Genomic DNA, 26,933 nt, shown 5'->3' on the forward strand with positions numbered 1-26,933 from the left:
AAATTAACTCTATTTTAAAACAACTGCCTCCAGCAGTCCAGGGTATGCTCTATGTCGATGACCTGCAAGTCAGTTGCCAGGGAGAAGACCTGAAAGACATTGAATGTAAACTGCAGACTTCTCTCAATAGAATTGTTAAATGGTCACAGGAAAATGGTTTTAGATTCTCTACTCAAAAGACTGTGTGTGTACATTTCTGTCGAAAGAAAATTCCTCACCCTGACCCCGAACTTTATCTGCAAGATGTGCTGATTCCTGTAGAAAAGGAAATAAAATTCCTAGGAATATTTGACCATAAGCTTACGTTCCTCCCCCATATTACCTATCTAAAAAAGAAATGTTTAAAAACTATGAATATTCTGAAAGTACTGTCAAATACTTCTTGGGGTGCTGATCGAAGCTCAATGCTTCTCATATATAGAGCTCTCATTCGTTCGAAACTAGATTATGGATCAATCATTTATGGGTCGCAAGGCCTTCAGTATTAGCCAAACTTGATCCGATACATCACCATGCACTTCGGATATGCACTGGTGCCTTTAGAACTTCTCCATTTGAAAGCTTATATGTGGAAAGTAACGAGACCTCCCTGCGGTTAAGACGTGAAAATCTTTGTTTTAAGCATTATTTCAAAGTCTTATCACAAACCGAAAATTCTACGCGGTCAAAATTGCTTAATGACCAATACTCCCGTTTATATCAGGCACGACCATCATGTGTCCCATCTTTCGGCTTGCGGATGAGTGCTTTGGTGGAGGAGTATAATTTGTCTAATATAGATATACAGATGGAGTACTTTTTTGGAATTCCTCCCTGGGAGGATTGGAGAATCCATTCTCTGGATACTTTTCGACACTGGAGTAAATCACAAACTAATGAAATCATCTACAAGCAGATATTTTTTCAACATAGAAACAAATATAGGAAATATATCCCTCTATATACAGACGGATAAAAATCCCAGGATCATGTAGGCGCTGCTTTCGTCACAGAAAAAACAATAGTAGGGGTTCGATTACATACAGTTTGCTCTGTGCTTACTTCTGAGCTTGATCCATCTGGCTTTGACTTATCTTTCAAAACAAAAGTACATAAAATTTATTATCTACACAGATTCCATGAGTGCCTTAATGTCATTGAAAAATCACGCTCAATGTACTCATCCAGTTACAATCAGAATCCTGAAGTTGAATCATTCTTTAAAAATTCGGGGATACCAGATTCTATATTCGTGGATCCCTGGACACGTTGCCATTAAGGGGAATGAATTGGCGGATATTGCAGCTAAAACTGCAACCACAATGTACATTCTTCTGATTCCACTAGCAGACGTCAAAGGGTTTGTCAAAAGCAAAATCCTCAGCAAATGGCAGAAGCAATGGGATGACAAAGTATATAACAAGCTGAGAAATGTAAAACCCACCATTGGATACTGGCCATGTATGGCTAATAGAAAGGAAGATATCCTCTTGACTCCACTGAGAATTGGCCATTGTCGCCTGACCCATGAGTATCTTCTGAAGGGAGAAGAGAAACCCAGCTGCCCAAACTGCAATGCAGATCTGACAGTCCATCATATCTTGGTGGAATGCCAGAGTTTTAATTATTTTCGCCAAAAACATTTTAATTGTTCAGAACTGGACTTAGGAAATTTAATTGGAAAAGCACATCATCGTAATTTGTTTCTGTTTTTAAAAGATATTGGCTTTTATAATAGACTTTAACCTGTTTTTTAAAAGATATCAGCTCTTATCATAGACTGTAATCTGTCTCTTCTTACCTAAGCTGGAAGTATTTACAAATGACTAATTGCATTATTACCATTTATCTGGCGCAGATAAGCTTGACAGGTTTTGTGCCAAATTACAATAATCCAATCCAATCCACATTGTTTTCATAAAATTTTATTGAATTTCATAACTGCAAAAATATTAGAAAAATGTAAATTTATTAAATTTTGAAGTGAGGAAAAATTAATCAGCATCGAGATTTCAATATCAATACAATATAGAAATTATCCTTATATATATGTATATATATATATGCAATTTACCTTAAGTTCTCAGACTAGCAGCTCTTGAAAGTTCATCAGACTAGTACTGTGGACCTTTTCGCAATTTCTCAAACTGTAATATATATAAGAGTCACTTTTCTTTCAGAAGTATTCCCCGAATGCATCTTTCCCATTAGGAAGTCCCCCTTATAATACAGTAGAATAATTAAATAATTCGATTCAGTCTAAACATCGGCACAAGTTTGGAAATGACAATTTTCATCTCTTTATAGATGTTTTATTTGAACTTATATTATTTGGCTTTGATAACGATCACAACTGAAAATTCCATCTTGAGTAAGTATGACATCGGAAACGCTATCAAAACTCTCAAAGCCCTGTAATTTTTGTTGAGATATTTCTTCACCACTGTTCAAAATTGTGATAGAAAGGAAAAAAAGGAATTTGCATTTCAACATGTCTGATGAATTATATGTGAGCTGGCCTTATTTATCTATAGAGGCTTGGTGCTTGATTCATATTTACTGATCAGCCTTTCACAAAGGGAGTGGACTGAGTTGAATTATTTAAACAAAACTTAAGCAGATACAAAGTTATCTGCTTAAGTTTCATCTTAAATCCCGAGGATGGAATTTGAATTTGTTAAAAGGGAACAATGGGTAAGAGGAATGCATGAAAATCTTTGATGCTGGTGTTAACAGTATGTTTCCCTCATCTCTGGACTTAGTTATTAAAGTTTTAAAATTGCATAAGAAGTTTTGTTTAACGCGCTGTGTACTAATCAAGATGAGAATTTTCATTAATATGCGAAACAATGTTTCATTAATTTTACTCAGACTTTTTATTAATTTTATTTTTTTAATTCTTTATTATTCTGTACATTTTTTAACTGCTCAGCGGTAAAGTAGATGAACACTGGTAGTTCGATCCTGGTTCGAATCCCGGCGAACGGGCTGGCTGCATGGGCGTTTTCGTGGTTTTTCCTCCATGTGTAATGTGTACATAAGCCAGTTTCCCTTAAAACGTCCTCCACGTCTTCCATCCCTTACCTTGGGCGGATAGCCTTCGAGTGTTTTGCAATTAAATAAACCAAATCAAACTGTACATTTTTTTTAATTTTATGTATACTTCTTTGAAGTTTTTGAACATTTTTATTTAAAAATTAGCTCTTGTGCAAATTGAAAGTCTTTATGAAAATGCACAGCCCACTTTCTGCATGTTAAAAACGCTGAACTTTCCTCCCTTTCATGATAGTTTCCAAATAGTCTTTCAAGCTCTTTCGCGATGATGTGAAGGAATTTATCTGATCTGTCTGTTTAGTCAAACTCTGAGTAATGATTTATCATCGATAACGAAACTGTATTGCATCAAAAGCTGTTAATCAAGATCTGATTTCTTTGCTCTACCCTACTTTTGAAATTTATTTCTGGGTTTTATCTGCAGCAGACTAGTTTTGTACAGTTTTTGGTTTTCTCCTTCCCATCTGGCGTAGCATAAAGCATGAATCCGTTCCTCTTTAAAAAGTTGTCCGTTACCTCTCATTACGGGACAGATAATTTACATACATGTCTTCTCCGGGATTGGAACCCGGGCTCTTCGGTATCGCAGTCAAATCCCCTAACCACTATAGCATGTGGGCGGCGCACTAGGAACTTGGCAGATAGCTTTCTGATGCTCTGACTGTGATATTTGCTAAGCATGTGAATTCCATCCTCATCAGTCATTGGTGATTGATGCGGTACGAACAAAAAAGTGCCAATCATCGGTGACTGAAAGGGTGATTAACATGTTAAAATCTAAGTCTGAAACTGCACATATAATGTTTAAATTTTATATATGTAGCAAAAAACCTGCATGTAATATATTATAATAAAAGTATATAGGTACTATAACAGAGATATCCAAACTTCATATCAGTATGAACCACATGTTGAAATTCAAGTCAATTCGAGAGCCTCCGTAAGTTTATATTTACATCATTTAAAAAGCAGTGAAACAGGTTTCAAATGAAAAGAAACGTCTGATTCTAAACAGTTGGTTCAATGACAACTGCCTTCATCCTGTGATGATGCGTCGCAGACAATGCGAAGTTTTATGGTGTCTTTGTTTTCTTTAATTACAGTTTGATGAGGTAAAAAGTACTCTTTTTCTGTTTTTAAACACTCCGATTCGTCCGCGATACGTTCTTGTAAATGCTGATCTATCACGCCTTAATAATGCTCATGAAACTTTGGATTCTTTTAAAATCAGCGTCACAAAAACTGAACTCATTTTTCTACTACCTCAAAATTATCCCATAATTCACCTACATGGTCGTTTCACAGCAAGGGAGCCGAATATCTGTTGTCTTCAAATTTTACGAATTCACTAAATTTTCTAAAGGTAACATTGTCTTGCAAGCTGTGACTGCCATCAGATTTGTTAGAAATTTCCAAAGCTTCTATTTGCCAGAAATTTCATACCTATTCGGATATCGAATCGCCTTCTCAATTATTTCTAACTTTTATCAAATTCCGTTAGATATTAAATGTTTCGGATGCATTAAATGCATCTGATGGCAAGCTGATCCGCTCGCAGAGCACCTCTATTTTTTTTAATCACAACTAATGAATCAGAAATTCGGCAGATCCTTTCCGTAAAGCAACCACAAGCATCCATCTATCCATTCGCAAGCATCCACATGTAAACCTAAAATTTAAAGGTTTTCTTTACAAATTTGTTTGATAGAATTAATACAATAGTTTTATTTTTATGTTTTTGAATAACATTATCAAGTTTCGTAACTAATAAGTAACTAAGGGTCACTTTTTAAGTTTATTAATAATTTAGTCAAAAGAAGTCAAATTACTTTCTTTTGAACACTGAGTAATTTTAATGCATCTTGGGTTCGCCTTCCCTGTGGTGCACGCCACTGAGCGGCTTGGAAGCACAGAAAAACTTTGAATCATATATGCATTTTATTTGCATAAGAACTGCACTATTTGTCTGCAAAAGCCGCACGCGATTTGCGAGTCGCACTATGGCCACTATATGATGCCATAAGGATGTGGAAGCCCATTTAACAGTATTTCATTTGTATCTATCCATCTCTAACGCCATACTTGCGGACACTAAAATTGTTCTGCTTACCTGCATTGCACCCTTCTTCCATTCAAACTTCTATGTGTGTGTGTGTGTGTGTGTAAATGGAAAAACCGCCCCATGGGCGTAATATAAAACCTGAAAGCTTTTTTTTGGGGGGAGGGGGTTAATCCCTGCTTTTAAATGTACCCTCATTTCTCCAAATATTCTTAAAGATTACCCATCTTTTAATTATCTTGCCAAATATTATTTGCAATACTGCACGTTTCGATCCGGACAATTATCATTGAGATAATTTTTTGCTGTATTTTTTCCAGTGACAGCACCTAAAAATACGATGGATTGATTTTGAAATTCTGTCTGGCGACCAGTTTATCTACGAGATTTTTTTTCTTCAATTTTTCAATTGTAAGATTCTTGATACATGCTATCTTCTAGAACATTTCTATGGATATCCTAAATATTTCAATTGCAAATTTATCTGCAACTCGAGTGATGTTAATTCGCGTAAGAGTATTTGGGTGAATTTCTCTTAAACTTTTTTTGGCATCTTGAACTATATTTTCAAAACTTCTAGTAGCACTAAAGGTAAAATTTTTCTATGTTTAAAGCTTAGTCTAACTCCATCCATTATTTCAAAACAATGCTTAAAAGGAGAAATTAAGTGACTTATAAGCTATTAAAATGTGGACGTATTATTTAATATGTAATTAGATAGGAAAGTACTTATATTGCCAATATCCGGTATGAAATGAAGTGGAAAATGATTCTTGAATTGATGTCTAGTGAAGTAGCATGATATTTGATTCTTTCAAAACTGTTGGAGTTTCTCTAAAACGTTATGCCAGTTTGAGGTCGTCTTAATTTAATATACCTTTAAATTATTTATTACTGAGAATTGTACATCGCATAGAATATGTATAGCAGTTTACAGCTTGCAAATAGCTACTATAGTCTCGGATGTTATATTTAGGAATTTCTCGACATGAGCGATTCCTGCTGAAATATCATCAAATAAAAGTATATGGATAATTTGGAGCTAAATTTTAAATATTTCAATGCGATTTATTTCTCCGATACGCCCATAAGATTAATGTTCCGAGTCTTTGTTCAGCTTATTAACCATGTAGTTCTTTATTTTATCAGGTTTTACAATGAGTAGCACAGCCTTTTCTTTATTGTTTTCAATAACCGTTCACGATAACTTGGAGAATATTTAAGTTGTCCGGTTAATTTTCTATGATTAACATGGTTGTCAGAATGCTTTTCCACACGAGAGCTATTTGCTTAAGGAAAGAGATGCCTTTGTGGAGGGAGGAATTGGCTCGTATTTACATTACACGTGAAGTGAATCTATACAACCAACCCAAGCAGATAGCCCTTCACCGAAATTTGAACCCAGATTAAACTACGAGTGTTTAGGGGTTTTAACACTCGCCTGCTGGTGCAATATTTGTCGTTGAATAGCGCAAGTAACGTCAGAGATCAGTTTAATTTTTTAGACGAAACTTTTAACTCCTTTTTTAACCTATTAGAAATAGCTAATTGATGCATAATTTGATTTTAGTTGTTCTATTTGTTAATTATTTGTGGCAAAATATGCGAGAGCTATGTACCTAAGATGCCTTCATGAAGGAGCAGCTGATGTTCATATTACATAAGTAAAAAACTACGAAAATACTAATATAGCCATCTGACAGGATTCGAATTGGCGTTTATCAGTCTTGTCATCCTGATCACAAGATTGCCGCCATATGTTTCAATTCATTAATTCCACAGGGTATTGCTTGCTTGAATAGTTATTTATCTGTAACAAGACATTCTCTAAAATTATCTAGCTCAGCGGAGATACATTTATTGGAATCTTTCTTTGAGGAGCTTGGTCGTATTCAATTTAGACATGAGAAAATGCAACTCGAGCCCTTAATTGCCTGAAGCCAAGATTGACAGTGTTCAGTCATTTTTAACTACTCACACTTTAAAGAGCGTTGTATCACAGTACTATCGTAAAGTGGTAAAAAGCAAAGTAAAGGTTATTTATTGTCGCATTTCGCTCAAAGGCTTTGTGCTCAAGAAGAGCTGTCTTCGAGGAGGGTTTCCTGAATGAACGCCCTGGTCCAAAGAAGAAATTCAAGGATGTCCCAAGCAATAAACTATTCCTTTGAGTATAATCACCAGTAAAAAACTGCATGTTTAAACTTTTTATATTACAGCAACAGGAAATAAAAGGTACAGGGAATATTTTTTGCCGATATATATCGTATATGACGCTGTTAAAGTCTGCTTTTATTAATTAAACGTAGTTGGATCAAAAAAAAAAAAAAAAAAAAGGTTACAAGCATCAGCATTTGAAAAGTAATTATTGTGGAGGGAATACTTTATTCACAGAGGGTAGGCAGATGGCATTAGTTGTCTAGCAGCGGTTGTGCGGATGATGGCACCAGTGGTCTAGCAGCGGTTGTGCGGATAGGTAGTGTGTGTGTGTGTGTGATTATGGCAAAGCCTCGAGGGCTATCTGCCTAAGGGGAGGGATGCCTTTGTGGAGGACTTTCTAAGGGAAACTGGCTCGTATACACGTTACACATGGGGAAAACCACGAAAACGCCCATGCAGCCAGCCCGTTCGCGGGATTCGAACCTCGGACCGAACTACCAGCGACTTTACCGCTCGGCCGCTGGTGGGCCGTGCGGATAGGTAGAGTCAATTCGCAGACGCAATCAGAACTATTGAAATGGACGTTTAGAAAAGTGGTGTCGCTTGTAAGTGCGAGCCGTGATTCATTGTCCTGATCGAGTACATGGAGCTTGGCTATACCATTACTACAGATCGTTATTAGGCCAAATGGATAAGGTTACGTGAAGCCATCGGACGGAAGCGCCCTAGCATATTGAGTGATGGTGCCTGGACCCATACTGCTCGCCAAACTCAAGAATTGCTGCAAAAGTGGGAAAGCTAGAGTAACCCATAAAATAGACCTGGTTTAGTACTCGGTGACTATTTACTTTTTCCAAAATTGAAAGAACGTTTATCTAGAATAAGTTTCTCTTCAGACAGTGATGTGAAAACAGCCACCGAGAACTGGCTCAGTGGCCAGTGACGTGGTTTCTACAAAACCGGGTTAAACAAACTGCTGCTGCGTTCAGATAAATGTCTAAATAGATTTGGTGATTATGTGGAAAAATGGTAGGCAAGTATGTCTCTTAATTTCCTTTTCTTTTTTTCTCTAATAAATTTATTTAAAAATATTTTTTATTACCCTTGTAACCCGTTTCCTGGATCCATCCTCGTATAAATCACACGAATGTTTATAAAGTGATCAAGTTTCGAAAAGCATTTTTATATAAGTTTGCCATATTTACTTACTGTTAAATTTTTTAGAAATTATTTTAATTCCGTTACAAAGAATGAAAATGTTTTATTACTTGAATAATCCAATAACATCCTTGTTATAAACTACTTTAGAAACTACTAACGAATAGAAATATGTTATAACTAGAAAACTGAATTTACCACCCTACATACGTTCTTAACATCAATATAATGAAATAAATCTGAGTAAATTACTTGCATAAGATGCAAGACACTTTTTCTTTTCTATAATAACCGTTTATATTTCAACCTTTTAATACTCTGCTCTGCATTACGTACTAACATGCGTGATATCACCAATGAGTGCTTCGCCTTTAGAGCTAACATTTATTCTAAAAATTTTGCCATTGAAAATTATTAGTGTATGAATTTTTTGTATTTGCTGGCAGCTTTTAGACTTTATCTGAAAATATTTATATTCATCAGGACATGGTACATAAAAAAAAAATTCAGTGTAAAATTCAGTTTATAGTAAAAACAAATTTCAGAATTAATTCCTGGGGAAAATCTTACTTAAATGTAAAAACTGCTGTTTCTGCGCATGTGACAAATAGCGGGGTGGAGACTTAAATATTTCTGCAGGTTCGTGCGGGTATTTTCTGCCCTATTAAGGAGATCGTGATCCTGCTCGTCAATTTTACCTGTTAAATCTTCTCATTGAGAACCAGGAACTTCTAAGGCCATTAAAATCATCGATTGGTAGAGGAGCAGACAGCTGTGTCTTCTTGGACTTTTTAACAGATCGAGTTGTATAGAGGTAAGTTAAAGTATCTTTTATCAAATTTAGGATTCCCATATGTTAATATTGATCTGTTTTCCTGGAATTAAGCTATTTTCCAAGAATATTAAATTACCTTAACTTTAGAATACTAAAAAATTGGGGGTGGAGGGAAATAACGCTGTTACTGAATCTTCGTAAATTTCACGACGCAGCGAACTTATTCATATGCATTACATACGGGAAACTTTACAATAAAACTAATTTCATGCGAATAAAATCAACATTTATTATTTTTAATCGCGTTTAGAGTAGTTAAAAACGTATATTCCCTTCTCATCTTTCTACATTGCACTGTCACAATTTAGGGATTTTGATTATGTTCTTCACCAAATAGCTTCGCAAAATTTTTATTTTTTATTTGCTTGGTGGGCAAAAGGGTTTTTCAAATTTTTTCCATTAAATAATTCCTTCAGTTCTCGTTATGATTACCTGTATTTTCTAAAATTGTTTGTATCTCAAATATTTTCACTTATACTCAGATATCTTTTTTCACTTTTTGCTATCTTTTTGTTCGGAAATTTGGTACAATCGGTGTTTTAACAAATGAAACTGCAAAATGAAAAAACAGGTAATAATGAAACATGAATTTTTCTTACTATATCATATTTATACATTATATTTAATTAAGTACTTACCTCTTATTATAATCGGAAACAAATGAATTTTAAAGCAAAACCATTCTGTCATCAAATATTCGCCTGGTTTTTTTCTTAAAATTTATCCTAAAATGTAAGATGGATCTTATGTACGAGGAGGTCTTATTTTCGAGCAAATACGGTACTTTATTTCATCTACCAGATAAATGAATATTTGACAGTTATCAAGAGCGTTGTGTTTTAGTCTATACCTTTACCCTTTGGTATGAAAACAGTATTCAAAGTTGATGAGCTTAAAAATATGAATTAAGTAACTTTTAGATTAATTTAACTATCGAATATTAACTATTGAATATTTCGTTAAAATTTTTTAACGTAACAAAATCAAAAAGGGCGTAATTTTAACTAATAAATATTTCGTAGCTTTCGGGACGCATCAAGATCTATTTTGACATTAATAATTAATTATGTCATTGCTGTCAAAGAATTAATTAGGATTTTTAAAATTGTGGATGGGATCCATTAGTTTAGTAAAACCAAGTTACTGCACTAATAGTACTGTTAATAGTGGTTGAAAATTTTGAAATAAAATTTACTAGGTTAGTGCTATTATTTTTGTATTGTCGACGTGTGTCACTAAATCTTACAAATATTAATGATGGGAACTTGAAATTTTCCTCAAATAAATTAAATAACACAAAAATCAAAAGCTAATACTATTATTCTAGATGTCTGAATATTTTTTTAATAACTGGAACTACTAAAAGTTAGGCTTCGGTCTTTTAGTAAAGGGGGGAAATTATACAATTATGATAATGGAAATCATAAATTTTGTGAAAGTTTAGTGAACTGGGGATCAAATAATATAGATTCCCACCCCCTCGTTTCTTTTCATAGTCAAAATATCCATTCAACCCCTTTTTGAATTTTGAAGTGATTTCAGTTCAGTTTCGCAAATAAGTCACAAAACTAAATATTGAAAATGTTTTATTAAACCGTAGAATGTGTTAATCTTTGAGGTGCGAGGTTGGCTTTAGCTAATGTTGGCGACATCTGAACATTACTGACGACAAGTGCGGTAAAATTTCTACAGGAATACAGAATTTTGCTGAAAATTTCAAAAGAGAAAAACGAGGAAATGCGTTTCTTAGATAGCAGCTGTTGCCGAGGTTTGCACGAAGCTGAGTCTCTACAATTCTTTGATTTTTTTTTTTTAAGCGAAAACAGATCGCTGTGTACTTCGGTAGAAGAATAGCGCAAAAAAAATTAGAAAGGTTTGAAGAAGAATGTGTTTTATTTTTTTAATGAATCACCGTAATCCTTATTTAATAATGTATTTTAAATTGCTAAAATGTGTTTTTATATACGACAATGTTTACCGACTTACCATACCATACCATAAGCACTGATAGTTTGGGAATCTTTCATAAAAAAGGCGGAAAAACCACCAACTTGTGCCCGATAAGTAACATCTACCGTTTCATCTGTAAAAAGTCGCCAAATTACGCCAATTTGGTTGCGTTAATACGAAAATACCCTTTTTCAGTACTGAAGCAAGCTACTACTATATTATTAGGCAGATTTTCGCATTAATTATTGTTGACCATCAAATATTTCACAAAAAGTCTCCAATCCCATATCCATTATTGAGGATTAACCATAAAGCTACGTGTGAATTTTAGCTTTATTACATTTAATGTATTCCTTATCATAACTGCCTTCATTATGGGCATTTGATGATTAATCTGAGAATCAAACTGTGTATTACAAATTTGGCAGTTTTTGTGACTAACTTTAGTAGGCGTTTTAATGAGTTAGTACATCACTGTTTAGACATTTAATAAACAAACTACTTTTATTAAATGTAAATAAATAAATGTTCCTGTCGGTTTTTCAGTACTTATATGATGCCTCCGTTTAATATTTTTCATGCGATTTGTATTAGCTGCAGTTTTAACCTGCCAGTCTGAGGTCCCAACAAAAATCTTTTGTGAAATCGTGAAATTCCTGCATTTGGGAATTCTAAGTCCGGTGAGGAATCTCTCAACTTGAATTAATTTTTATTGGAACTGCAGTGGCGTATATTCTTGTGTAATGTCCGCATATTACATTCAGGGAATATGTAAGGAAAAGAAGTGATTTCAGTTATATCCACATTTATACTTTATGAAGAAAAAAAATTGCTAGATGGATAATTCTATTCTTTAAATGATATAAATTTTGTGCATTATGAGTTATAATATGAACGAAATATAATACTGTTATGTGAATCTAGCGCCAGAGTGTCGCTATGGTAAACAAATACTAGAGTGAATTTTAGAGAATGCATTTATTCTATTGTGGTTTATGCGCTGTCGGCGAAGTAGGTTTAATTCAATCTAATAAGTTTAAATGAAATGCAAGAAAAAATGCGTATAATTTAATATTCCTTACAAGGAAGTCATGTGGTGTACACATCAGATTTTTTTAGTATGGCTTAGGTAAATTTGATGGGAATTGTCAATCTAGGGAAATGAGTCTCTTGGAAAAGAATATCATTCTGAAAGCGTTTTTAAGTAACGAATATCTAAAATAAAATGGACGGAATTGAGAGGATTTCTTATTGGTGAAGGGGCGAGGAATGTTTTCGATCATGATGGCGAAAAGACAAAGGAACTGACCGTTTTTCAAAAGTTAACTGAACTGGGTGAACAACTTTCGTAGATATGATAAACAATGCGTACTTGAGAAATTTTACGACGACATATTCTGTTTAAAAATACTTATTAAAAATTGTTTCCGAATACTTAATACCTATTTTGAAGAAAGTAAAGCTACTACTTTGTTATGTGTGTAGGAATTTTGAAATTTGTTAGTTAGATCAGATTATTTAGATTAGGTCCTTGAAAAAAAGACTCGAGGACTACGTGTCTAAGAGAAGGGATGCCTTCCTATTCATTGGCCCATCAGCGGCCGAGCGGTAAAGTCGCTGAACACTGGTAGTTCGGTCCGAGGTTCGAATTCTGTGAACGGGCTGGCTGTATGGGCGTTTTCGTGGTTTTTCTCATGTGTGACGTGTATACGAGCCAGTTTCCCTTAGAACGTCCTCCACGAAGGCATCCCTCCCCTTAGTCAGATAGCCCTCGAAGCTTTGCCATAATCACACACGCACACACACACACACACATTCGTATTCATTTTAAACTTAAAGGCAAATGGAACATAAAATGGTTCAAATTTTGGAATTTCCAATTATAGTGCTACAAAATACAGCAGACTCAGATGATTCCATAAATATGTAATTTGTACAGGTTTGGAATATTAAAGTCCTTAAATACGGTATTTGAAAATGTAAACAAACAGTGCCATGACCGCTCTCTCGTAAGGGACATAAGTTTTTCACGTTTTTCAGCATTCTTGCTGACTGAAAGGAGTAAATCCTCTTTTTATTTGACCCTTCTCTCAAGAATAGCCGAACTACACTTTTCCGATACATTTCTCCATTTTTCTGATAGAAAGCTTTTCTACAAATGCACAAATGGCAGCACTTAGAATCCTAATGAGGGTTTTAACCATTGTTCATGGGAACGCTTATCTAACACTGTCTTTATCTCTGTAACTATTTTAATAACAGATGTTTTAGATGCTGTAATTTGTTTTAACGATGGAACTTAAAAACAGCACAAACGTTCTAAAATATCTGGGACTTGAACCGGCAATAATATGAAATATTCATTGAAAAAAAATTGATGAGGCTCGAGTTCGAGAAACATCCTTAAGTTTCTAAAATCTCTCTGAATCAGCCATAGTGAAAATTAAAATCATCAAACAAAGATCAATTGATGCAGAAACGCTAAAACAAAATTTGATTATGGTGCTGGAAGGTTTTTTAAAGTAGTACATTTTAAGCATTGTAGGTATGCATATAGGTGTTTGCTTTTTTCTCAAAATGTGCTTTTTTTTTTTAAATGCTTCAGAACATTTTTGTGAAGACTCTGTTTAAAGTAGAGTATTTAAACTTTCCCAAGTTGTACAACTAATGTTTTTCTTTAAAAACACCTAATGCTATAGATCTGAATGGGAAAAATTTTGAAAATGATGAAAAAAATGTTCTTAAAAGTTTTAGAATTTTCCAAGCTTTTAGCAAAATTGATTTTTTTTAACCGAAATGAAAATTGCATCGTATTATTTTCAAATAGTATATTTTCGGTTACCATACCAAATTTTAAAGAGATAAACTCAATAGGTTTTTAGAAATATGTACCGAACAGATATATTTCTCAAAAAATTTCATGTAGCTATATAAAAAGTTAATTAGCTCTTGGAAATTAATTTTTGCAGGTAATTAAATTCTTTTTGCTTAAATATAAGCTTAAATAATTTAAATATATGCTAAAATATAAGCTTAAATAATTTAAATATATGCTAAAATATAAGCTTAAATAATTTAAATATATGCTAAAATATAAGCTTAAATAATTTACTCTCAATTATATCTGTATTTTTAAATAAAATACATCATGTTGAACATTTTGCAAAAGGTAAATAAACTTTTGCAAAAACTGTTTCATTTCTCCGGTCGAGATGTTCCATGTACCCTTAAGGAAAACCACAAAAGTTTTCACATTAAACATCCCATTCGCCGTGATATGAACCAGGGTCGATATACCAATATTCAGCAGTTTTATCGCTTGACCACTGGCATACCGAATTTGTTGGTAATTATAGGCATTTAATTATAGTATTTTATGCTCTTTTTAGTTCTTCAAGATTTATGAGCATTCCTTGGAATAGTTTATTGAAATTGGAAATTAAATCATTCGCATAATGCTCGTACTTGGAAATCTGCCTGAAATTTTAAGTGCAAACATGAATACTAAATGTGCGGACATAAGACCGTGCACACTCATTCTTCACGAAAGAAAAATGAAAGTTATAGCAATTTATAGATGTGTTCAAATTCATTTGTTTTTATAACAAAAATTTACTAATTGTATTAAAAGTGATCAGTTTACAGTGAAACAGAAAAGGATTCCATGCAATATATTAACTGTAGATACAATTTAGCATTACAATTTGATTTTCTTTTTTGATAAGATAATGTGTCAAATAACTGTGAGCACCGAAGAGAATGATGTATAACTAGAATGAACGAAAAATTATTGGTAGTACTTTCACGGATAGAAACATTACTCATATCTTTTTGGCAAGAAGAAAAACCTATATCTAGTTATAAGCAAATAATTATTGTATTTATTAAGCATCAATAATGAGGATGTATAAATGGATTTTTTATCCATACTGATTTTATTCTTAAAATTTGACTGCAATTATATATAATAGCCTACACTTTAATTTTATGTCTTATAATTTTTTGAATGCATCAACTAAAGTACAGATTTTTTTTAATTTCATTCGTTTGCAGTTTGCTTCCTCATTAGGAGTGGTATTCAATTCAACATCTTGTTATTCATGTAAAATGTGTGCATCTCAAAAAGATCTCCACTTGCGGAGAAGGCAGTAAAAAGCTGATTTTATTTACATCCTTATTACCTGCTACTATTAGCCTATTTTTTCAGTTCACATATGTTCACACTTTGAAAAATTAGATTATCTGAATTTTTCTTTATCGTCTCTGTTTTTCCTTTTTGTAATGCAGTTCGCAAGTGATCCAAAAGTGTGTTTCCCTGACTTGCGTTCCTCTTTAGCTATAAATTAGTTAATTTCATGCTAATTGTGCTGTGGGTAATATTTTAAATAAAATTTATAATTGATTATTGTTACATTAATTTTTTTTAATTTTAATCTTTTTATTTATCTTATTTTAAATTAATGCTATTTTGGTCAGTAATTCAGTTTCTACATAAATAATTTTTAAATAACTGCAGTTTACATGTATTTTTAGATTCGAAATATATCCTATGTCGTTATGTATTAAATGTTATGTTCTAAACGTACTCCTTGTAGTTAAAAAGTGAAAAATTATTAAATAGAGTGTTTAATTATGTAAAAAATATGCCTGTTAAATTTACTTTTCTTTCTTTTCAGGTATTTGTGCTGCCGAAAACGACTCTCTCGAAAACTGCATAATATTTTAAGTTTCAAATTTATCAAAAATTTAAGCAGCCTTAATGACACAAAGCATCCAAGAAAATATGCTACATAAACTCTCGGATATTTTATTTCTGAGTCTTCTGATTTTAAACTGTTGAAATTGTTATGTCATCTGAGCGAATAAAACCTACTGGCCCTATATCAAAAGTAACATTTTTTCCTGTATCAGATGGGAAAACTGACGCATTAATAGTTACTATTAAAAACTTAAATTCCGAGACAACAGATGATGATCCAAAAGTGATGGATTCTGCGAAACCAAACACACCAACTATGAAGATCACTCCAGCTGCGTCCAATAAGTCTGTGATGGATTCTTCAAAATCAAACTCACAGGTCGTGAAGATCAGTCCATTTGCGTCTAGTAAATCTACCATGACCGATTCACAGAATGTTGTTTCATTAACATCCCAAACATCATCTGAAGAGTCACTACTTAGTAGTTCAACTAATGAACATACGACAGAAAATATTCCGTGCTTAAAGCATGCTGCTCAAAATATATCTCGAAAAGCATCTGACATTCCATCTGAAAAAATATCTTTGTGTAATAAATGTTCAAAATCTATGCTATCGTATATATTTGTAGTTCAGGACTTCTTAGATAGTCTAGCTAAAGAAATTTGCGATGATATTGATTCTGCACAGTGTTTACAGTGTTTAAGAGAAAAAGCCAGAGCTGATATAAGTTCCCGAGAAGATACCTCGAGAGCTGCTGTGTATGAAACAAATGTCAATACTCCAAGAAGAGTTTCTAGAAAATCGTCTGACTTAAGAAAGCCCGAATCAAAATGGAGCTATGAATCCCGATACAGTAAAAAGCTTCCAGGAGAGAAAGAAAGGAGTCGTGAAGTAAAAGAGTGTGATGAAGGCTTTACTTCTTCTCGAGAATCTATGCAGCGCAAAGAAAATGTATACCATCAACAATCAAAGGAAGAAATGTCAGCTGTCTCAGGACCCGATAGCCGCCTAATACAAGATGATAGATCTCAGCAAATAATTTCAGACAATCAAGGTAAACCTGAGCAAGCAGTTTTAGAAAATCAAAACGATAAGCCTCACCAAACACGTGTGGAACATTTTAGAGCATCTGAAATCCAGAAAACTTCTCCGTCTTTCTCTCCTGATCAGTCCTCTGTTTCATATGAACAATATAGCTCTGATCAGCAGCATTTCCCATCAGTTCCTGAACGCATTTCTTCCACATCCCCTGATCAAATAAGTATCTCATCCCTTGAGCAGCTTGACAAACTATCATCTTCAACTCATAGCGCTATTATATCACAAGAAGCTGATTCTACACTGCCTTTGCAAATAGAAGAGCCACAGTTTGAAAGCAGTAAGTCAGGTGATATGCAAGAACAGGTGCATGAAACTGCTGTCATTGATAGTAATTATTCAAACATTAGAGCTCCAGCATCGCCGCTTAGTGAAGGCGTTGATGGCATCATGTCCACTCTTTCGAATGCAGAACGTGAAATATACGATACAGCTCGAAACGGTGCTGGATGGGAAAGTCTGAGCGAGCCACTCTTAAGACTTAGTTCTCCAACTAGCAGCCAAATTGCTTCAGAAGCTTTTGTAACGATGTGCCGTAACAACGCAGAAGCTTTAGGTTGTCTTGTAGTTGGAACATCTCTTCTTTTAAGTCGAACATCCAGGACTTTATGTGTTCTTGTTTCTGATGGAGTGAGCAACGCGTTTAAGTAAGTTTTAAGGCTTCATTACTGCTGCCAGCTTGTTTTCCACTTTCGAGAAAATGGGAAAAAGATGATCTTATTTCTTGAAAAATTTTGGAATGTTGAGGTTTTTGAATTAATAGATTTTATAACCTTCCAGAGAAATGTATTGATACGCACAAGTTAAAATAATTTGAGGATGTTAATTACTGTTTAATTTGTGACTACTAGGCCTTTTTGATTAATATCGCACGATAAAAGACTGATGACTACTGATAATTTAACAGAAATTTTGGAAAGCAGAATTGCAGCAGTATTTTCTTGAATTTTATAATATAATAAAACTTGAGATATTTCTGTCATAAGTTATGTTGAACTAATGGTCTGTAAATGAAATAAAGCTTTTTTTCAGAGGGCCATTATCATCCGTTTTCCATATTGTTCAATATGTGAGAGCACTGGATTCCCTTGGTACCACAAAGCTTGCACTCCTTGAACAACCAGAGCTAGGGATTTCATTTGATAAATTAAATGTGTGGCGTTTAGTGCAGTTTAGTAAATGCGTCTTCTTGAATCCTGATACTTTGGTAAGTGATATATATTCGGTTATCCATTCTATTTCAATGCAGAGTAATCTGGCGGATATGAATTTTTATTGCTAGTCAACTTCCGTTTGATAGTAGCAGGCGTAAAGTAGACATGTAAAGTAGGGTTTAATGAACTTTTTTATCTCGCTCCGTTACCATTTAATTTCTTTTATCAAGTAAATCAAAGGTTGCCAGCTAGAAATCGGGGAGGCTAGAAATTTATTGCCTATTAGATCCTTTTCTTTGGCTCGCGATTAAGTTAAAATATCTATTATTATTGACTGAGATTTTTAATATGTAAATATTTTCATACATTTTGGAAAAATAACGTCACCAGAGCTACGGATACACAGCGAACAGAATTATAGCATGTATGCAGATTTTAGATAAATGTACCCTTGAAAACTACCTTCTTTGAAATTTGTTTTACATACACGTGTGATGTGTTCTCCATAATTTGATGCATATTTCAATTTTATGACTTAAAATTTAGGGATATCCAGAATTGCACCTAACACTGCATTTTCATTTCTGTTTGCGCACATTTACGTTTGTTCTCTGTTTTAATCGATCTGCAAAATTATTTACAGGGACAGTTTGACGGAGGGAGTATCATATTGCTTTTCCATTTCTCTGCTATTTGTAGACGACTCAAGTTGCGCAGTTTCGTTAGAACTGGAGTTTTGTTTGGAACATTTAGTTCTTTAGTTATCAGTAAAAGGTTTGAGAGTTTATTTAATTAATTTATGATGTAAAATATATGCAAACGTATCACTGATTATTTTTCATTCTGCAGACTGACACAGCTAAAACATATTCATGTATAATGGTTTGCAGAACTAAAACGTAAAATGTCAGAATCTTTAAGGCTGCTTCTCGAATGTTCAAATGGATAAAATCCGTCAAATATGGATAGTTTAGTCTGGATTCCATTCCCAGTAAAATTTCAGTGAAATTAGTATAACGTGCTCGTTATAAAATGTTTTTCGTCATTTTTATGTAACTAATACTAATTTCAAGTTTTTCCATATAAAATATTTTATGAAAGCAGTCCTCTTACAGATACAGTCAATACTTTTTACCATAATCAAGTTATAATAGCTATTAAATTTTTAAAACTGTAGTACTAAGATTTTACGAATTTATTTTAAAGCAGAATGCAGTTCCTTATATTAAATGTTTGTTGTGCAATAAGAAAACTGCGTAAAACTTGAGAGCGTAAGCAAAATTAGATTTCTAAATTTATTTTAGCAATTGAAAAAAAACAATATCACAAGCACTGCTAGTGCAGATAAATGCTGATTTTTCTGAATTGTGCCCCTCTTCTCCAAAAGAGGAAGTATGGAATCCAATCTTAAGAAAAAAATGTAGGAACCCAAAAGTAAAAAAAAACATTAGACATAAAAAGCTATTTTTTTAGTCCAAAGGGATTTCAGTCCCGAAGGACTATGGCTTTCGTTTTGGCATTTTGCGTCGGACTCATAAACGTCGGTTCACTTTTCAAACTGTTGCCACAAAATGTTAGTCCTGCATTACATTTGAAGAAATTAAATAATGAAAAATCTGCATAAATGATTATCTATTTCTCGCATTGTGATAAAACAATGGTACATAGAGCCATCGAATTTTGAATGACGAAATCCTACTGCGAATATGGGCATCTGAAATCCCAAATTTGGAATTTGTTTTATTATAGATTTTATATTTTGTAAAACTTTAACGAATTTTTGATTTACAAACTCAATGCTTTAAAAGCGAGAAATGGCAACGTTATATAGAAAAAAAAACTTTTATCTCCAGCTCGCGAGACTGTGTATATCGGAAATTCTAAAGATATGCTTAATTTAACATTATTTTGCGATATTGCTCTTGAACTGAATTTTATGGTTTAAGTGCAAAGAACATGATATTTAATAAATAAAGGTAACACTCAAAACGTTAAAAAAACGCCCCTTTGGACGTAATTTAAAATCTAAAAAATTTCAGTTTTTTTTTTTTTTTTTTTTTTTTTTTTTTTTTTCTTTGAAAGTTTTCAAGTAGACTATGTGTAAAATGTTTCCAGTCTCACTTTTTCTTTACACGATTCATATTACAATGTCTCTAATACTATGTACTATAAATGATGATTTTCAGATGCAGGGCGAAGTTAGATTGTAAACTGTTCTTGCTAAACAACTGGAAAAAATAGTGTTCAGAGTTAATGGCAACAAAGATAAGATAAAAATTAAAATTTTACCAATATGAAAATATAGTTTAAACTATGATGTTTAATTTGTGCAACACAGATTAGAGGTTTAAATCCGAAATGAGACTTGAGAAAAGTATATAGTTTGGAAGCTAATGGAAAGCAAAGTAACTGGTCTCCCCTATCACAAATGTTCTGTATATTACTGACAAGTTAGGTATTAATCATTTTCATAATTTTCTTTCGAGTTCATAATTTTACCAACTCAAAAAATGTAAACAGAAGTTTTCATTAGCAATAATGCCTGAGAAAAGCTTACTATTTTCTGATCCGTAACTTGGACAATTTGAACAGATTAGAATTTTAATGGATGCATTAATAAATTTGACGCACATAAAAGTTTTACAAAAGTTTAATTCATTCTAAATAAAGAAATGCATATATTTCAAATATCATATAAAGCTTGTATTTTCAAATTTCATATAAAGCTTGTATGATTAAATGTTTGTGGAACACGTTGAAAATATGTATTTTTTCACATTTTTCATAGCATACATGTTAAAAGTGAACAAAGCTTAGCATAACGAAAAAATACAAAAAATGATTCTAGACAAATCGTTTGAGATAAAATTTTGATGCGCTTATGAGAAGAAGATACCTTGTTAGCACTTTCTTAGAAATGTGTCCAACTTTGTTTTATGAGCTGATTGAATTAATACTGTCGTAAAATCACCTAGTTTTATAGGACTTACCTGATTTAGTATCAGAAAAATTCTAATTCTTTTAGGGTTGTTAAACTTGTAATTGATTCTAAGTTTCAGTTATTTTTTTCTTAGGTCATCCAAAATTGCGATGAATTGTTTTGCCACGACGAGTTATCTGCTGTACCCGACATTGGCTGGCCAGATTGCTTCAACAGTGGAGTTTTTGTGTTCGTGCCCTCTGTCCATACGTTTTGGAATCTGCTGGAATTCGCAGAAAATCAAGGAAGCTATGATGGTAAGAAAAATCCGTAATTTTTTTCTTATTTTCATATAATCATTCACTATTTTTATCTTCAATAAATATTACATTTTTTATAGTTTTGATTAGTACTTACGTATTCAGTTTTAAATCTGTTCATATACATGGGAGCCCAGAAGTGCAGTTACGTTATGTGCCTTATTTAAAAGGTTAGAAACGAAATACCGCTGATTTGGTGTCGGTATCTTGTTTCATTCTCGAGACAGGACTCCAAAATACATTAACATCAAATCTGATTGGGCGAATGGAGGGATGCTCATTCGTCCAATAGCGGCACTTACTAGCATATTTGAATTAATCTTCGAAGATATAGTTTGTGGATGATAAAAATATTTTTTTCACTTTTCCCTTCTCTGAATAGATTTATGTTTTCAAAGTAAATGCGCTGGTTTTCAAAAGTTAAACACGCAACGATAAAATCAACTAAAATAGAAGAGTAAAGCATTGATTAACACCAAATTATACATAAAGGAGGCAAATCTGTTTACGCATGAAAAAAAAGAATTATGTATAAAAATAAAAAGTTTAATTTTCATAAATTATATGATGAAATCACATTTGGATCATTAAGAAACTGCTGTTTCAAGCGAAAACCAAACAAAAAAAGCATTAATAAGCTATGTGACCACACTGGATCGTCACAAAAACTTCACAGCTTTTAGTGCAGTGATCAACGTAGCAGATGCTAGCGATGGCCATTCCTGCATTAGGGCAGTTTCCAATTGTCTGAGACTCGCTGAAAAAGATAAATGTGGAGAGACGGCATATTCGAGGGTGTCCCAAAGCTTTTTTCAATGGGATTAAGGTCGGGTGAATACGGCGGCTACTCATGCAAGAAATGCTCTCATTATCCAGGTACTCGTTAACAAATTTCCCAAAATGGAGATGGGTATTATCATCTATAAGGAGAAAATCAGGAACAACTGCTGTAGTATAGAGATTTACAATGGGGCTATAGGACTTCATCCCGATATCGTCACGGAAACGTCTTTAAAGATGTGTAGCTGGGTGCAATATTCCACTAAATTTCAGCCTACACCCCGATACTACCACCTCTGAATGCGTGATATTCGATGATGTTCTGCGCGTGATTCCATGTGCCTTGTTCTGCCCAGACTCTTACACATTTGTCATCTGATTCCAGAGTAAATCTGGACTCATCCGTGAACAGAAACTTGCGGCAATCTGACACGTTCTCATGGAGAAGGTCGGTACTCGGGCGTATAGTCCTTTTATGTGCAGCCTTCGGCGCACAGTACTGGTAGATATTGTCTTGCCAAATGACGCTACAACCATGGATGTAGCAGTGTAGATCACTCGCTCGTCGATTCCACTTGAATTCTGTAGAATATACCGATCTTCAGAAGGAGTGGTGACTGTTGGTCGACACAGGTCGCACGTAATGTTTGCCTTGTTTGGAATTAATTGTTTTCACCACTCTAAAAATTACCGGATGATCAATACCAAAGAAAAGGGCAATATCTTTGACTTACTGTCCATATTTTAATGCGTCCAACTACGTCTGTGCTCATCTGTCGTTCGTCGTTTAGCCATAGAAACACGAGTATCATCAAAACTTATCCTACGAAATTTATAAACACTTCGTATCATCATCTAAATAAACCTCTTCAAACCCTTCAGAATGTTAGTCTTCAGCGACATTCCAAAATAGCGTATATTCGGGTAGAATGTCCTGTTTGGCAACATACGTCGTGCAATATCTAATATTTGCATCCGCAACAATTTTAGCCACTCAAATTCAAGTATGCTTTATAAACTGCTAATTTGCTCTGCGTGCTTAACTTTCCCAAGCTTATTGTACAAACTCCATGCTAGGATGTTTAGACCTAACGATCTTTCCGCTTCCCTTAATCATGCATATAAAGATATATATATGTGTGACATTCTAGAGAGCTGATTTTTTTATAGCCTTAATCCTATTGTGAAATGTAAACCAAAAAGTTAGCTCAAATGACGAAAGGTAAAATAACTTTGTACCTTGGGTTTCTCAAAGCCAAAAAACATGAAAAGGCACCTGGGACCTCTCTGGAATACCAGCACTGATCTTCTAAATCAGGGATGTCAAACTCATAGGTACACTTGGGCCAGACAAACAAGGTTTAACTTTAGGCGGGCTGCAAAAAAAAAAAAAAAAAAAAAAAAAAAAAAAAAATCAATATTCATAGAAACTTAGATTTATTTCGAATAATACAATAATAAACATATATTTATATAGAAAAGAACAAGAAAATTTAATGTTTACGTCCTGATACTTGACATCTCTTCTCTGCTATTATCTTTCCTATTTCGGGAGAAATTTTGTTTGCAGTGATAACTTTCAACGCTGACCCAAGGTGAGCATCATTAATACGGTTTCTAATAGGAGACTTATTACCTTTCATGACTGAAAATAACTGCTTGCACCGATAAGTGCTACCAAACATGGAAATAATTTCATATGCGAATTTTCGAGTATTTTCAAACCTGGGTGGTAAATATTTGTAAAATTCAGGCACGCCCACTTCAATGAATTTTGCTTTCAAATTTGAGTTGCATTGAATCTCGTTCACGTCCATTTGCATGTGGCTGGGTACTGAGTCAATACTTATTGAGAAAATCGAAGAAAACAAAAAAAAAAAAATTGTCTTCGAGGGAACTAAAATCATTAAACCTAGTTTCAAATTCAGTTGTTAAATTTGCAATTTTTTCTGCGTATTTTTGATACGAACAAGTATCATCTAAACTTGATTTGTTTATGCTGCACGTCGGGAAGTGCGTCAAATCTTCATTTTTAAGTTGTTTTTCCCAAAGAACTAGTTGACATTTGAATGCTTTAATTATGTCAAACATGTTCGTAATGATATGATCTTTTCCTTGTAATGATAAATTTAAATCGGTTAAGTGTTTGGTTATATCAACCAAGAAAGATAAATCTTGTATCCATATTGGATCGTAAAACAAACTTACGTCTTGATTTTTCGTTTTTAAAAACTGACATATTTCTTCTTTCAAATCCCAGAATTGTTTGAGAATCTTGGAGCGAGATAACCAACATATCTCGGTATAGTAGGACAAACCCGAATATTCACTAACTCACTTAAGAAAGCAGTGAATTGACGCTGATTTAAACCTCGATATCTTATAAAATTTATAACTTTTTTATATATGACAAAACATTCTCCATATTTATTACTTTCGTGCATAGAACGTCTTGATGTATAATACAATGCATATGATGAATGTTTAAACCGTGAAGTTTTTTTCTTAGTAATGCTACGAAGCCCTTGTTTTTCCCGGTCATTGATGGAGCGCCATCTGTAGCTACAGAATTTAATTTTGCCAAAGGTAGATTGTATTTCTGCAGAAGTCCAAAAACACAAGTAAATATATCTTCTCCTGTGGTAGTACCAGGCATCGGTATTAGTTCCAGTAATTCCTCAAAAATGTTAAAATTCTTGTCACAAGAACGAAGAAACACTGCTAATTGAGCTTTGCCACTAATGTCCGTGCTCTCGTTACAGGCAATGGAGAAACTTTCGAAACTAGATAATTTTGCTTTGATCTGATCACTTAAATTCGCGGCTAAATCAGTAACTCTTTCCGCAACTGTATTTCGAGACAATGAAATTGATTGAAAAGCCTTCACATTTCCAGGACAAACAATTTCTCCAGCTTTCATTAAGCATTCCTTGATGAAATCACCGTCAGTAAAAGGCTTCGAATGTTTAGCTATCAACTCGGGCAAGACGTAGCTTGCATGTACCGCCGCTTCACTTTCATGCAATACTTTACTAAACATGGACTGTTGCTTTTTCACTCCTAACTTGAGCTCTTTCAACTTTTCTTCTTCCTTCGTAATTGTTATATTTCGATTTGTGTTGTTCGTAATGACGTTTAATATTATATAACTTTGGTACATTACTAGTATTATTACATATCAAGCAGATTATATTATCTTTTATTTCACAGCAAAAATATATTAATTCCCATTTTACTTGGAATATTCTATGTTCGTCAGCGATTTTTCGTTTAATTTTACTACCACTTGGTTTTGATATAGACATACTGAATACAAAGGGCTGGAATAAACACGGTTAACGTTAAAAAGTTAAAAAAATTTATTTTTTCCACAAGAGATAAATCAAAATGCTGAAATATTTCTTCAAAAATATTCTAACAATATCACAAAATGTCAAACGTTTAGCAAAAATAATTCAAAACTGAGAAACTAATTCTATCTCGGACCGAAATCGCTACAAATCAATCACAGCATTAAGTAAACAAACAGTTCGCTAGAATTACAGCTACTATTGAGATGAGTCGTTTGTTCTCGGCTTTTATAAGCTTTATAATTAATTTATCGAATATACTGGAAACATCTATAAATATCTGGATTTTTGTGGATGGCAACAGCAATTACGAGATATTTATTTATTAGGTATCAAATGCACGCGCTGTTCTATTTTTAACCTTCCAACGCAGCTGTCTTTTCAAAAATCGTCTGCGTTGCTAAGGCAACATGAAGCAAATCTAATTACAATTCTAAATAAAAAACTAACTAAATAAATAACTATGAAATCCGTAACAATATGAATTAAGTAATAATTAATAATAAAGCAAAGTGCATGCACCAATATATCGTACAAAACTATGATTGGAAAACTGAGACCATGAGTTCGGCCACATTCGGCTATCGGGGGATGCGTACAAGTTCTGAGTGCACGTGTCCCCCAAAAGCCGAAGGTAGCTGAACGCAAGCTACTCACACGCATTTGTAATTTAAGTAGTGTGTGTGTCAGCTCGCGGTGAGTAATCTAACAACACTGAATAAATTATCGTTAATTACTTAGCAGTAAACATTTCATTTTTTTTCTTCGTCGATATGTTATTTTATTATTATATATTATTATTTGCCGATATATTGGCCGGGCCGCAAAAATATTTGTTGTGGGCCGCATGCGGCCCACGGGCCGCGAGTTTGACATCCTTGTTCTAAATGCTGGCTGGCCGTATTAACCAATTTCTCCATAAAAAGTAAGCACATGGAAACTGTAAAGCTTCCTTCTTTAGATTTGTATTAAAAAACGGGTCGAATTATTTCTCATATTAAGGCGAAAAGGAAATGTTTAAAAGCCCAAAATGCTTTCTTTTTGCTATTTTGTCGATCTTAATACTTATCTTGCTTTTTGTATTGTCAATTAAATTATTAAAAGCAAATTTAATTAATCTTCGCAGAATATTTTAGTTTTTGTACTATGGAATTTAACAAGATACCATTTTCCGACTGAAATTTACTTTCAAGTCCTTTAACGTAATTTACCAGCTTTTGGCAATATTTTTAGCATAAGCGCTCTTTTCGTGATTAATTTAAACTCCATTAGTTTGGCTTAACAATAGTCATGCCATTTCACGGTCTGCGAGAATAATACGGTTTTCGATTCCGCATTTCTTTTGATTTCACCTTAATTTTGTTTTTTTACGCAACTTTTCTCTTAAGGACCAGTTTCTCATATAGTGCTTGTTTC

At 33.5% G+C, this 26,933-nt stretch overlaps 1 protein-coding gene across 1 annotated transcript in view; it reads left to right on the plus strand.

Moving 5' to 3' along the window:
- Nucleotides 1-26,933, plus strand: part of LOC118193985 (uncharacterized) — a 71,097-nt gene that overhangs the window by 17,868 nt on the left and 26,296 nt on the right. Inside the window, exons 2-4 of the mRNA XM_085818843.1 lie at nt 15,869-17,640; nt 18,026-18,200; nt 21,222-21,384. Of these exons, the coding sequence (XP_085674969.1) occupies nt 16,040-17,640; nt 18,026-18,200; nt 21,222-21,384 (1,939 nt within the window). The 5' untranslated portion in view covers nt 15,869-16,039. The remainder of the gene's footprint in view (nt 1-15,868; nt 17,641-18,025; nt 18,201-21,221; nt 21,385-26,933) is intronic.

Source organism: Stegodyphus dumicola, chromosome 6, assembly GCF_044657685.1.
Source record: "Stegodyphus dumicola isolate Sdum_Otavi_A_Nest chromosome 6, ASM4465768v1".
Taxonomy (NCBI): domain Eukaryota; kingdom Metazoa; phylum Arthropoda; class Arachnida; order Araneae; family Eresidae; genus Stegodyphus; species Stegodyphus dumicola.